Source organism: Corella eumyota, chromosome 6, assembly GCF_963082875.1.
Source record: "Corella eumyota chromosome 6, kaCorEumy4.1, whole genome shotgun sequence".
Lineage (NCBI taxonomy): Eukaryota > Metazoa > Chordata > Ascidiacea > Phlebobranchia > Corellidae > Corella > Corella eumyota.
In genome coordinates this window covers 12,901,054-12,913,547 of record NC_137495.1, presented here as the reverse complement: position 1 = coordinate 12,913,547, position 12,494 = coordinate 12,901,054, and the positions used below count along the sequence as shown (strand labels likewise).

Sequence of the window (12,494 nt, the reverse complement as noted above, 5' to 3'; positions counted from 1 at the left end):
CCTAAGTAATAATAAAATGTTTAATCAAAATAAAAGTTAACTTTTGTTCTTAAATAAGGGGTCATATTCAAACCATATTTTTAAGACCAATATTAAAAAAATCAAAATTTTATTTTTAAATATTTAACAACAGAATTTTAATAGTTTTAATTAAAAGAAATGTCTAATGGTTTAAGTTTACAAATTCTAAATAGACTTTTTCTAATAGTTTTAAAAAAATTTTTAGTAAATAAATACATAAAAAAGCTGCCTAAGAATGTGTCAGGTGTTTGGTTCCTACAACTCACAGTTTGCCAGAAGTTAAAAGTTAAAGCTAAGTCGAGGTTTAATCTATCTCAAAATTTTCTTGTTTAGTTTAAAAAAAACTTTTTTTATTACTTAAAAGCATCATTTAATCTAATAAAACAAATGTTTCTGCTTAACTAAAACTAAGACAAAACCGATAAAGACAATAAAGATTAAAAGGTTAATTCAAAATAAACAAATCTAACAAGTTACTGCACTAGAGAAAAATGAACAATTTTTTAACAAAAATATATACTTAAATGTTGTCAGCAAATTAATTAACATACCAAAGTAACACTCTTTTTTTACTAACTTATGAAAGATTTATTTATATATTATATACGCTATGAGAAACCCTTATTTTAGTTTACTTTTGTCCCAAGGTCAGGAGTTAAACTCAAACTAGACACCTGCACTTGTTTTAACATATCTAACAGATTTACTTCATTTTAAAACTATTTTTTTAAATGTAAAAAGTTAAAGGAAAGGAGTTTAAATGTAAGAGGTTTAAAAAAAGGTTTGGATGTAAAAATGTCAATGTAAAGGGCTTTAAATGTATGGAGTTTAGATAAAGAAGTTTAATGATTAAGGGTTTAAGAAAAGGGCTTTAAATGTATGGAGTTTAAATGTAAAGGGTTTAGCAACAAACACAGAAAAATAGTTTTTATTTAAAAACAGAAAAACATATTTCAAATAAGTAAGTTTTACCAAAACAAAGCAATTAACTCATGCTAAAATAACCTCTGGAATAAAACCACAGCTCTTGGGCAAAGTGGCACAAAAAGTTTATTGTTTACAAAAAAAATAGCGCCATAACTTTAAAGCTTTGAAGATAATGACATAAACCAGTGTTACTTTTAAGCACAAAATAGTGCGCACAACCCGCAACTTTGCAGGGCACCTGCGCAGTGCAGTTATAGGACTGCACAAAAAATAACGCTATTTTAACAAAATTTCAAGGATTCGGAGTAATAAATATTCACGAAAATGTAGTAAAATATTTTAAAAGCAAGAGATGCGCGATTTGAGTAAAAAGTTCTTCACAAAAAATTATACGAAAAAGGAATTGTTATCTTATTAATAAAGATGATTGAGTAAGCCCAAAAAAGAAATGATAGCAGTTTTATTTGGTAAGTTACGTATCTACAAATACCGCGTTTTAATGTCGATTATTAATATTAAGCGCTTTTATGATTATTTGATCATGCTCATTAAAATAACGTATTCGATACTACAACTAAAACCTTATGCTTATTTATTAATCTGTGAGATTTGGTGACTTTGGCATTTCCACACACTGCAGGCATTCCCATTAAAACATGACAAACTATCAATTAAGGTTCAATACTTGATACTAAATAAAAGAAAATGGCACGTACAGTTCAGTTCAAAAACAAAAGGGTGGAATACCAAAAAAGCAATCTAATTATGTTTTAATAAAACAAACAAAATGATATTAAATGATTATTTTTATAAAGCTTGAAAAGAGTAGGTAATAGATGTTAGAGACATTTGTGGGTTAAAAAATAGGGTACCTGTGCACCCTATTTTGAGATTGTGCGTGTTTTTGGGCACCTGTGCGGTATGGCTTTTCTTAGAGGTAACACTGCCAGAAACAATGTATAAGTAATATAACTCATTTTTAGCTAAATTATGCTAGAATAACCTCTGGAATAAAGCCACTGCTTGTACAGCATGGCACAGAAAAGTTTATTGTTTACCAAGAAAATGGCGCCATAACTTTAACAAATATGCCTGGTTTGTTGATAATGCCATAAATCATGTATGTTTAAAGTAATATAACCCATTTCTAACTAACTCACGGTAAAATAACCTCTGGAATAAAGCCACCATTCCTACACAACGTGGCACACAAATTATTAACTAGAACCAATTTAAGAAACTTTTCAATTAATTTTTTTTTTAAATAATTAGCGACAGAATTTTAAAAGATTTAATTAAAAAATGACTAATAGTTCATTTTTACAAATTTTAAATTGTCAGAGATTGAAATGTGTGAGGGTTTACATGAAATGATTCAAATGTAAGACTTAAAATGTAGGGGTTTCAAATGTAAAGAATACTATACAAAAATATTAAACATTCTTGTGCTACAAACACAAAAAATAAAAATTTTTTCACCAAAAACAAAATACCCTTAACAAGAAAAATAACTTTAATAGTATCTTAAAAAGAAGGCTAAGTTTTACTATAGCAAAGTCATTACCTCATGCTAGAATAAACTTTGAACCAAAACCACCTTACACAACATGACTTACAAAAAAATAAAAAAATAATGACCTTGTGTTTTCTATGCTGCAATCAGATGATGTGGTCGTTTTCCAAAGTCACAGAGTCACAGAAAGTGGTTGTTTACCCAGGAAAATGATTGGTGCCGAAACCTGAATAATAATAAAATGTTAACTTAAAATAGAACTCACCAATGTCAAATAATTACATATAATTACAAAATACTACAAACAAGTGTTAACTGCCTGCAAGTAAATATACCTGGTGTAATAAGTAAATGACTGCAAATTTATCGCAACTGCATTAAGCAGTTATGTACAAAGTTTATGTTTGTCCTTAGATAGAGAATCATATCAAACCATATTTTTAGAACCAATTTAAAAAACCTCCAAAATAATTTTTAAAAATAATTAGCAGCATAGTTTTGATAGTTTTAATTAAAGAAATGAATATTGGTTTAAATTTACACATTTTAAAATAACAGAAGGGTTTAGATAAAAAGGTTTAAATATAAAGGGTTTAAATAAAGAGGTTTAAATATTGGGGTTTAGATGAAGGGGTTAAGATGTTTTTTATGTAAAGAGTTTAGCTCCAAACACAAAGAATTGTTTTATTTAAAACAGAAAAATATCTTAAATAAGTAAGTTTTACTAAAACAAAGCAATTAACTCGTGCTAGAATAACTTCTGGAATAAAGCCACTGCTTGTACAATGTGGCACAGAAAAGTTTATTGTTTACCAAAGAAATGGCGTCATAACTTTAACAAATATGCCTGGTTTGTGGATAATGCCATAAATCATGTATGTTTGAAGTTATATAACCCATTTTTAACTACCTTATGGTAGAATAATCTTTGCACCAAAACCACTGCTCCAAACAACGTGGCACACAAATTATGAATAAAAAAATAACAACCTTGTGGTTCTTGGCTGCTTTTAGATGATGTGGCTGTTTTCCAAATTCATGTAGTCACAGAAAATATTTGTTCACCCAAAAAATGATTGGTGCCGAAGCCTAAATAATAATCAAATGTTTAATCAATATTAAAGTTAATTTTTTTTTTCTAAATAAGGGGTCATATTCAAACCATATTTTTAAGACCAATTTAAAATAAATCAAAATTTTAATTTTATATATTTAACAACAGAATTTTAATAGTTTTAATTAGAAGAAATGACTAATGATTTAAGTTTACCAATTTTAAATTGACTTTTTCTAATAGTTTTTAATAAATTTTTGGTAAATAAATACATAGAAAAGCTGCCTAAGAAAGTGTCAGGTGTTTGGTTTCTACAACTCACAGGTTGCCAGAAGTTTCTTCTAAAAACAGAATTGTCTTAAAAAGTTTCAGAAAAAATATATTTAGCAATATGCTAAACATAAAGTAAAAACCTGAAAATATATTGTTACTGTTTTCGAAGGTTGAAGTTTTTGATTTTACTTTAAAACCTGAAAAAAAATTAATTCAACGTTAAAACAAAAAAAACTTAAAAAAACTTCTTCATAATAAAATGACTTTAAACCTGTGTGTTTTACAAATCTTAGAAAATATAAATTTATAATTTAAACAGGAAATATTTAACAAAACATATTTAAAAAAAATTAATTTAAGTTATTTTACTTAAAATTTTAGCAAAGAAAATTCTCCCCACCACTATGAAAGTATTCAGTTTCGACAACTATACAGCATATGCCTCTCTAGAAACTTTATGAAAATAATTTTCTTCCAGTCCAAAACTTCTTTTCTCCCAACCCACAGCAAACTAAGTTTTTTGAAACCAATTCGGAAATTATTCACATTAAATTAACATATAATAATAATAGTTTTACACGTTTAACTCTATGTTAAGCATAAAAATTTAATTAGATTATCACAAATTAAATCATCAATTAGAAAAAAAAATACTGTTAAAAAGCATGTTAAACGTCCCAAAATATTTTAATTTGGTAAATCTTCAGCAAAATCAGCCTAAAAATAACAAACCTGCAGTTTCCAATCTGCTATTTAGGATAACTGCTTCTTAAACAGAAACTGATTTTTATTTTACCAATTTAAAGCCACTAGCCACGAACTTACACAAGAACAACCTTCCATACAAAACCTCCAACTTTAAATAACGCGGCACGTGCGTCAGCTGTTTATATAGAGAGTGGATGACGTATTTACGACCGACGTCATAACAGACAAAACATATTTTATAATTTATCCTCGATTAAAAACTTTAAGTTTATTTATTGCACGTTGTCTTTATTTTATTTCACAACAAAAATTCTAATACAAACATACCAACAAAATTGAATCACATATATATAAATTAATTTATTTTTTTCAAATTATTATTTTCTACTTCATTTACAATCTTGTTCACATATTCCTTCATTATATTCAACGATTCAGGCCAACTATACTTTGGTTTGTAGCCAAAATGTTCCACAAACTTTTGATTGGAGACGGTAAATCTTGTGCAGAACAACTTGGCCATGTTTGGTGTAATATTGGGCTGAAAATCACAAAATAGTTGTCATTAAAAGTATTATACATGAAATAAATGTTTAACACTTGCAATAACTTAACATACTGACCCTCGTTACCAAAGTATTATTCAAATAGGTATGGGGTTTATTTCAAAGGAATAAGTTTAAGACCACAACATTTAACCAAAATTTAGGTCGAAGTTTATGGTAAAATGGCGTTTTTGCGAATATGTTTTAAGTAAAACCTTTATGACAGTAACCCAGCTAAAAACTATTCAATAAACTAAATAATTACCTCTTTTTTGACCCCAAACCAACCCAGCATCTGACAACACCAAACAACCACTGTTGAAATGAGGATAAACAACAAAAACGGCGACACTGGCTCCCTCTTGTGGATGGTGAAACCCAAATGCTCGTAGAATTTCAAGTTTAATCTCAGGTAGGATAATTTTGGGGTTTCGTCACACAGAAAGTAGGTGTTTCCCCCAACCAAAGAAGGGGACTCCTGTACAATATAAGTTATAGTCAGAGTACAAGTTAATTTCCTAGAATTTTTTAATATAACCAAAATATAAACCAATATTTTTCACTAAACCTAATCTTTCATTAAGAACATGCAGAGACATATTAGTTACAACCGGACTTATATACGGCTGTGGTGGTGCTCAAACCAGAAACCTTTTGCACACCAACCCAATATTAAAGCAGTGAACAACTAAGTTTTGTTTACCTGCATTTTTGTGGCCGCGATCATGTGACACCAAGTCACGTTTTCAACGTACATTCGAGTTTGTAGCGCCTCTGGTGGAATAAGAGACTTGATTACTTTGGGCGCAAGATGGCGCAAAAGAATCGATTTGGTAAAGTTGTCATCTTCGCCATAAATACGAGAACCTCTAAGTGCACATGTGACTAGTTTCTACAAAATATTATGCTGTCAATAATAAAAAGAACAAAAGCAGACAATTATATGCCGAGTAGACCGACAGCGTGGTGTAGTAGTAAGAACACTTGGTACACCACCATAAGGTCGTGGATTCAATCCCCCTTACTCTCATGCTGTAGCGCCCTTGAGTAAGGTGTTATAAACAATATAAATTTCTGTTGAGCCAGCACTTAATCAGCAGCATAATTATCGGACAATTATTATTTATAATATCTCAAACTACCACAGGCAACTCGTGACTGGGTTGAACTAACTATTGTTACTCTATGTTTGAGACACTTGTTCGACTTTCCCGCATCGAGGATAAAGACATAAAAAAAAAATAAAAATAATGTGACTTTACCTAAAATGTTTCCATTTTTCATCTTTTTTTTCGTTCCACTCCAGCACAAGCTCCTTCGCGGTTTCTTTGTACTTCTGTATGACGTCACAGAAGAGTAACAGTAAATAGTGTCTTCACTAGCACCCACTAGTGGTTCCATGGTTCAATTTGGTCCGAAAGCCTCGATTGAGCTCGTGTAGAGACAATAACCGACATTGTTTGCACAACAAGCCTCCAGCACGTTCATTGTTCCTATATGACATCATAATATATTAAAGAATAGGCTGTAGTAATCTGCACCATTTAAGTTCTAGAATAAATAAACGATGTTGTCGAATTCTAATATAACAACGACGTAATTTATGACATCACAATGCCTACCTCCAACATTTATTTTCCATAATTTTTGATGGGGGATTAATTCCTTGTAATCGATGACACTGGCCTTATGCAAAACCACATGACAACCTTGTACGACTGACATGAGACTACTATGATCTATGACATCACACTTAATCCATTAAACTTTCGTGTTGGCATCTAAAAAAATAAACAAAAATATTTCTAATATTTATACAAAAAAAAAGTATAATTACAAATTTTAATAGAAAATACTGAATATAAATACTTTGCATAAAGTTAAATTATTAAAGTTTATGTGCTTTGATTAAATTTCGTTGGTTCAGCAGAAGTTTATATCATTTATAGCTCCTTACTCAAGAATTGAGCCTAGGACCTCATGTAGGGAAGCCAAGTGTTTTGACCACTACCCATGTTGTCGGTTCACAGAACCAATGGGAATTGAACCCCAAACCAGAAGTTAGTCATCCTAATGCTTAACAATATACCCAATACAAAAACAAAACCATCAAAATTAAATTCTGTAAATAACAACCTGTAGAAGAACATAGTTGTGCAGGGGTCGTATAATTCGTACATTTTGTTGAAGTCTGGCACCTCAGTAATGTCAACCAAGTAAACAACAGCAAAGTTCTTCACTTTGTCAGCTATACTATACAAGGTCTAAACATTAAAAATTGTTAATTTATTAAAATGTCACATACAGAATTCTAAAGCAAAATATTTGTGTTGTATAAACGTCCAAATTAAATATTTCTCAGAATGATCAAAAAAAACTTAATTTTATCAAGAAAACATTTTGTTTTTTTTAATTTATTTTTTTCAAATTATTATTTTCTACTTCATTTACAATCTTGTTCACATATTCCTTCATTATATTCAACGAATCAGGCCAACTATACTTTGGTTTGTAGCCAAAATGTTCCACAAACTTTCAATTGGAGACGGTGAATCTTGTGCAGGACAACTTGGCCATGTTTGGTGTAATATTGGGCTAAAAATCACAAAATAGTTGTCATTAAAAGTATTATACATGAAATAAATGTTTAACACTTGCAATAGCTTAACATATTGACCCTCGTCACCAAAGTATTATCCAAATAGGTATGAGGTTTATTTCAAAGGGATAAGTTTTAGACCACGACATTTAACCAAAATTGGCTCCCTCTTGTGGATGGTGAAACCCAAATGCTCGTAGAATTTCAAGTTTAATCCCAGAAAGGATAATTCTGGGGTTTCGTCACACAGAAAGTAGGTGTTTCCCCCAACCAAAGAAGGGGACTCCTGTACAATATAAGTTATAGTCAGAGTACAAGTTAATTTCTTAGAATTTTGTAATATAATCAAAATATAAACCAATATTTTTCACTAAACTTAAAACCTAATCTTTCAGTAAGAACATGCAGAGACATATTAGTTACAACCGGAGCTATATACGGCTGTGGTGGTGCTCAAACCAGAAACCTTTTGCACACCAACCCAATATTAAAGCAGTGAACAACTAAGTTTTGTTTACCTGCATTTTCGTGGCCGCGATCACGTGACACCAAGTCACGTTTTCAACGTACATTCGAGTTTGTAGCGCCTCTGGTGGAATAAGAGACTTGATCACTTTAGTCGCAAGATGGCGCAAAAGAATCGATTTGGTGACGTTGTCATCTTCGCCATAAATACCAGAACCTCTAAATGCACACGTGACCAGTTTCTACAAAATATTATGCTGTCAATAATAAAAAGAACAAAAGCAGACAATTATAATGACGTCACCTCTCCATTTTTCATCTTTTTTCCGTTTCACTCAAGTACGAGCTCCTCCGCGTCCTTCTTTGTCCTTCCGTATGACGTCACAGAAGAGTAACAGTAAATAGTGTCTTCACTACCGCCCACTAATGGTTACATAGTTCTGTCCAAAAGCCTCGATTGAGCTCAATTAGAGACAATTAGCGAGATTGTTTGCACAACAAGCCTTTAACACATTCATTGTTCCTGACCTATATGACATCATAATATATTTAACAACAAAAATCTGTACCATATAAGTTCTAAAACAAATGTTGTCAGATTCTGTTATAACAATCCCATCACTTATGACATCACAATGCCTACCTCCAACATTTATTTTCCAAAATTTTTGGCAAGGAACTAATTCCTTGTAAGTGACAACACTGGCCATATGCAAAACCACATGACATCCTTGTACGGCAGAGATGAGACTACTACAATCTATGACGTCACACTCAATTCATTAAACTTTCATGTTGGCATCTAAAAAAATAAACAAAATAAGATTTAAAAAAAAAATTTAAAAAATTTTCTAATATTTATACAAAACAAAAAAAGATAATTACAAATTTTGATAGAAAATACCGAATATAAATACTTTGCATAAAGTTAAATTATTAAAGTTTATGTGCTTTGATTAAATTTCGTTGGTTCAGCAGAAGTTTATATCATTTATAGCTCCTTACTCAAGAATTGAGCCTAGGACCTCATGTAGGGAAGCCAAGTGTTTTGACCACTACCCATGTTGTCGGTTCACAGAACCAATGGGAATTGAACCCCAAACCAGAAGTTAGTCATCCTAATGCTTAACAATATACCCAATACAAAAACAAAACCATCAAAATTAAATTCTGTAAATAACAACCTGTAGAAGAACATAGTTGTGCAGGGGTCGTATAATTCGTACATTTTGTTGAAGTCTGGCACCTCAGTAATGTCAACCAAGTAAACAACAGCAAAGTTCTTCACTTTGTCAGCTATACTATACAAGGTCTAAACATTAAAAATTGTTAATTTATTAAAATGTCACATACAGAATTCTAAAGCAAAATATTTGTGTTGTATAAACGTCCAAATTAAATATTTCTCAGAATGATCAAAAAAAACTTAATTTTATCAAGAAAACATTTTGTTTTTTTTAATTTATTTTTTTCAAATTATTATTTTCTACTTCATTTACAATCTTGTTCACATATTCCTTCATTATATTCAACGAATCAGGCCAACTATACTTTGGTTTGTAGCCAAAATGTTCCACAAACTTTCAATTGGAGACGGTGAATCTTGTGCAGGACAACTTGGCCATGTTTGGTGTAATATTGGGCTAAAAATCACAAAATAGTTGTCATTAAAAGTATTATACATGAAATAAATGTTTAACACTTGCAATAGCTTAACATATTGACCCTCGTCACCAAAGTATTATCCAAATAGGTATGAGGTTTATTTCAAAGGGATAAGTTTTAGACCACGACATTTAACCAAAATTGGCTCCCTCTTGTGGATGGTGAAACCCAAATGCTCGTAGAATTTCAAGTTTAATCCCAGAAAGGATAATTCTGGGGTTTCGTCACACAGAAAGTAGGTGTTTCCCCCAACCAAAGAAGGGGACTCCTGTACAATATAAGTTATAGTCAGAGTACAAGTTAATTTCTTAGAATTTTGTAATATAATCAAAATATAAACCAATATTTTTCACTAAACTTAAAACCTAATCTTTCAGTAAGAACATGCAGAGACATATTAGTTACAACCGGAGCTATATACGGCTGTGGTGGTGCTCAAACCAGAAACCTTTTGCACACCAACCCAATATTAAAGCAGTGAACAACTAAGTTTTGTTTACCTGCATTTTCGTGGCCGCGATCACGTGACACCAAGTCACGTTTTCAACGTACATTCGAGTTTGTAGCGCCTCTGGTGGAATAAGAGACTTGATCACTTTAGTCGCAAGATGGCGCAAAAGAATCGATTTGGTGACGTTGTCATCTTCGCCATAAATACCAGAACCTCTAAATGCACACGTGACCAGTTTCTACAAAATATTATGCTGTCAATAATAAAAAGAACAAAAGCAGACAATTATAATGACGTCACCTCTCCATTTTTCATCTTTTTTCCGTTTCACTCAAGTACGAGCTCCTCCGCGTCCTTCTTTGTCCTTCCGTATGACGTCACAGAAGAGTAACAGTAAATAGTGTCTTCACTACCGCCCACTAATGGTTACATAGTTCTGTCCAAAAGCCTCGATTGAGCTCAATTAGAGACAATTAGCGAGATTGTTTGCACAACAAGCCTTTAACACATTCATTGTTCCTGACCTATATGACATCATAATATATTTAACAACAAAAATCTGTACCATATAAGTTCTAAAACAAATGTTGTCAGATTCTGTTATAACAATCCCATCACTTATGACATCACAATGCCTACCTCCAACATTTATTTTCCAAAATTTTTGGCAAGGAACTAATTCCTTGTAAGTGACAACACTGGCCATATGCAAAACCACATGACATCCTTGTACGGCAGAGATGAGACTACTACAATCTATGACGTCACACTCAATTCATTAAACTTTCATGTTGGCATCTAAAAAAATAAACAAAATAAGATTTAAAAAAAAAATTTAAAAAATTTTCTAATATTTATACAAAACAAAAAAAGATAATTACAAATTTTGATAGAAAATACAGAATATAAATACTTTGCATAAAGTTAAATTATTAAAGTTGATGTGATTTGATTAAATTTCGTTGGTTCAGCAGAAGTTTAAATCATTTATAGCTCCTTACTCAAGAGCACCACAGCGTGAGTATGAATTGAACCTAGGACCTTATGTAGGGAAGCCATGTGTTTTGACCACTACCCATGTTGTCGGTTCACAGAACCAATGGGAATTGAACCCCAAACCAGAAGTTAGTCATCCTAATGCTTAACAATATACCTAATACAAAAACAAAACCATCAAAATTAAATTCTGTAAATAACAACCTGTAGAAGAACATAGTTGTGCAGGGGTCGTATAATTCGTACATTTTGTTGAAGTCTGGCACCTCAGTAATGTCAACCAAGTAAACAACAGCAAAGTTCTTCACTTCGTCAGCTATACTATACAAGGTCTAAACATTAAAAATTGTTAATTTATTAAAATGTCACATACAGAATTCTAAAGCAAAATATTTGTGTTGTATAAACGTCAAAATTAAATATCTCGTAGAATGATCAAAAAAAACTTTAATTTTATTAATAAAACATTTTCTTTTTTTAATTTAAAATTATGGCACCTTAACAGCATATTATTCTATAGAAACTTAATTTTCTTTAATATTTTAGGTCTTAATTAAACTTTCTTTAAACCAAGAAAACATATTTCTAAAAGTCTAAAAAAATAACACAAATCCACTTTTTCAGCAAAAAATATTAAACTTATGCCTAGTTTACCTAAAATTTTGTCTAAAATATCGTTTCTTGATACGTGAAAATATTAAAATTCAACGCCGGTACCAACTTAAATATTATTGAACTTATTTGTATTTAAAATCATTAAATACCTCGTCCATTTTCATGCAGGCCGGGTCCCAATCGTGACCGAACCGAATCACGACAACTTTTTCTTGCTCGTTTAAGATCGATTGATCGACTTGCCAGCCGTTTGTAAGATGGGGAAGCATGTACGACATGGTTACCTTTCAACTAGACCAACCACTACCAAATATATCATTTAAATACAACTTTTTAAACTGGTTTTATTATTTTGTGCAATTTCGTAAAATTTTTCGCAAAACTAAAATTCCCAAAATTTGTACGAGCAAAAGTTTACGCTGTTTTGTGTTTATTCAATTTGTTAAAACATCTGTTGTTGCGTAAACGTTTATCCTCAAAACATTTTAAGAGATAAATATTATTAAAAAAGAAGTGTGCAGGTGTAGGCTTGTAAAGGTAATTTATAGGATTGTTGAAAAAACAATAAATTTTAAAGATGACCCTATACACTTACTGAAAGAAAAGTTGTTTATGGGCAACTTTTCCTAAATTTAAGTTATTTGTCCAAGTATGGGCTTAAG

The 12,494-nt window shown here is 31.0% G+C and overlaps 3 protein-coding genes across 6 annotated transcripts; all 3 read right to left on the bottom strand.

Moving 5' to 3' along the window:
- Nucleotides 1-4,851: 4,851 nt before the first annotated feature.
- Nucleotides 4,852-5,750, bottom strand: LOC145755876 (3 beta-hydroxysteroid dehydrogenase type 7-like). Its single transcript, XM_082572109.1, has 3 exons — nucleotides 5,745-5,750; nucleotides 5,307-5,519; nucleotides 4,852-5,037 (listed from the first exon to the last, which is right to left on the bottom strand). The coding sequence occupies exons 1-3, from the start codon at nucleotides 5,748-5,750 to the stop codon at nucleotides 4,852-4,854; spliced, it is 405 nt and encodes a 134-aa protein (XP_082428235.1).
- A 930-nt stretch (nucleotides 5,751-6,680) lies between these two features.
- On the bottom strand, nucleotides 6,681-12,187 carry LOC145754997 (thioredoxin-like protein 4A). Of its 3 annotated transcripts, XM_082571184.1 has the most exons (7): nucleotides 11,982-12,187; nucleotides 9,290-9,417; nucleotides 8,749-8,907; nucleotides 8,410-8,633; nucleotides 8,159-8,347; nucleotides 7,178-7,926; nucleotides 6,681-6,822 (listed from the first exon to the last, which is right to left on the bottom strand). In XM_082571184.1, the coding sequence occupies exons 1-3, from the start codon at nucleotides 12,108-12,110 to the stop codon at nucleotides 8,880-8,882; spliced, it is 285 nt and encodes a 94-aa protein (XP_082427310.1). In that variant the 5' UTR covers nucleotides 12,111-12,187; the 3' UTR covers nucleotides 6,681-6,822; nucleotides 7,178-7,926; nucleotides 8,159-8,347; nucleotides 8,410-8,633; nucleotides 8,749-8,879. The 3 variants fall into 3 exon arrangements, with proteins under 3 accessions (XP_082427310.1, XP_082427309.1, XP_082427308.1); XM_082571183.1 differs by lacking the exons at nucleotides 9,290-9,417; nucleotides 11,982-12,187 and having other exon boundaries at nucleotides 7,178-7,636; nucleotides 7,719-7,926; nucleotides 8,749-8,889; XM_082571182.1 differs by lacking the exons at nucleotides 9,290-9,417; nucleotides 11,982-12,187 and having other exon boundaries at nucleotides 8,749-8,889.
- Nucleotides 9,296-11,551, bottom strand: LOC145754995 (3 beta-hydroxysteroid dehydrogenase type 7-like). Of its 2 annotated transcripts, XM_082571181.1 has the most exons (6): nucleotides 11,422-11,551; nucleotides 10,861-11,019; nucleotides 10,522-10,745; nucleotides 10,271-10,459; nucleotides 9,831-10,038; nucleotides 9,296-9,748 (listed from the first exon to the last, which is right to left on the bottom strand). In XM_082571181.1, the coding sequence occupies exons 3-5, from the start codon at nucleotides 10,534-10,536 to the stop codon at nucleotides 9,868-9,870; spliced, it is 375 nt and encodes a 124-aa protein (XP_082427307.1). In that variant the 5' UTR covers nucleotides 10,537-10,745; nucleotides 10,861-11,019; nucleotides 11,422-11,551; the 3' UTR covers nucleotides 9,296-9,748; nucleotides 9,831-9,867. The 2 variants fall into 2 exon arrangements, with proteins under 2 accessions (XP_082427307.1, XP_082427306.1); XM_082571180.1 differs by having other exon boundaries at nucleotides 9,296-10,038.
- Nucleotides 12,188-12,494: the final 307 nt, after the last annotated feature.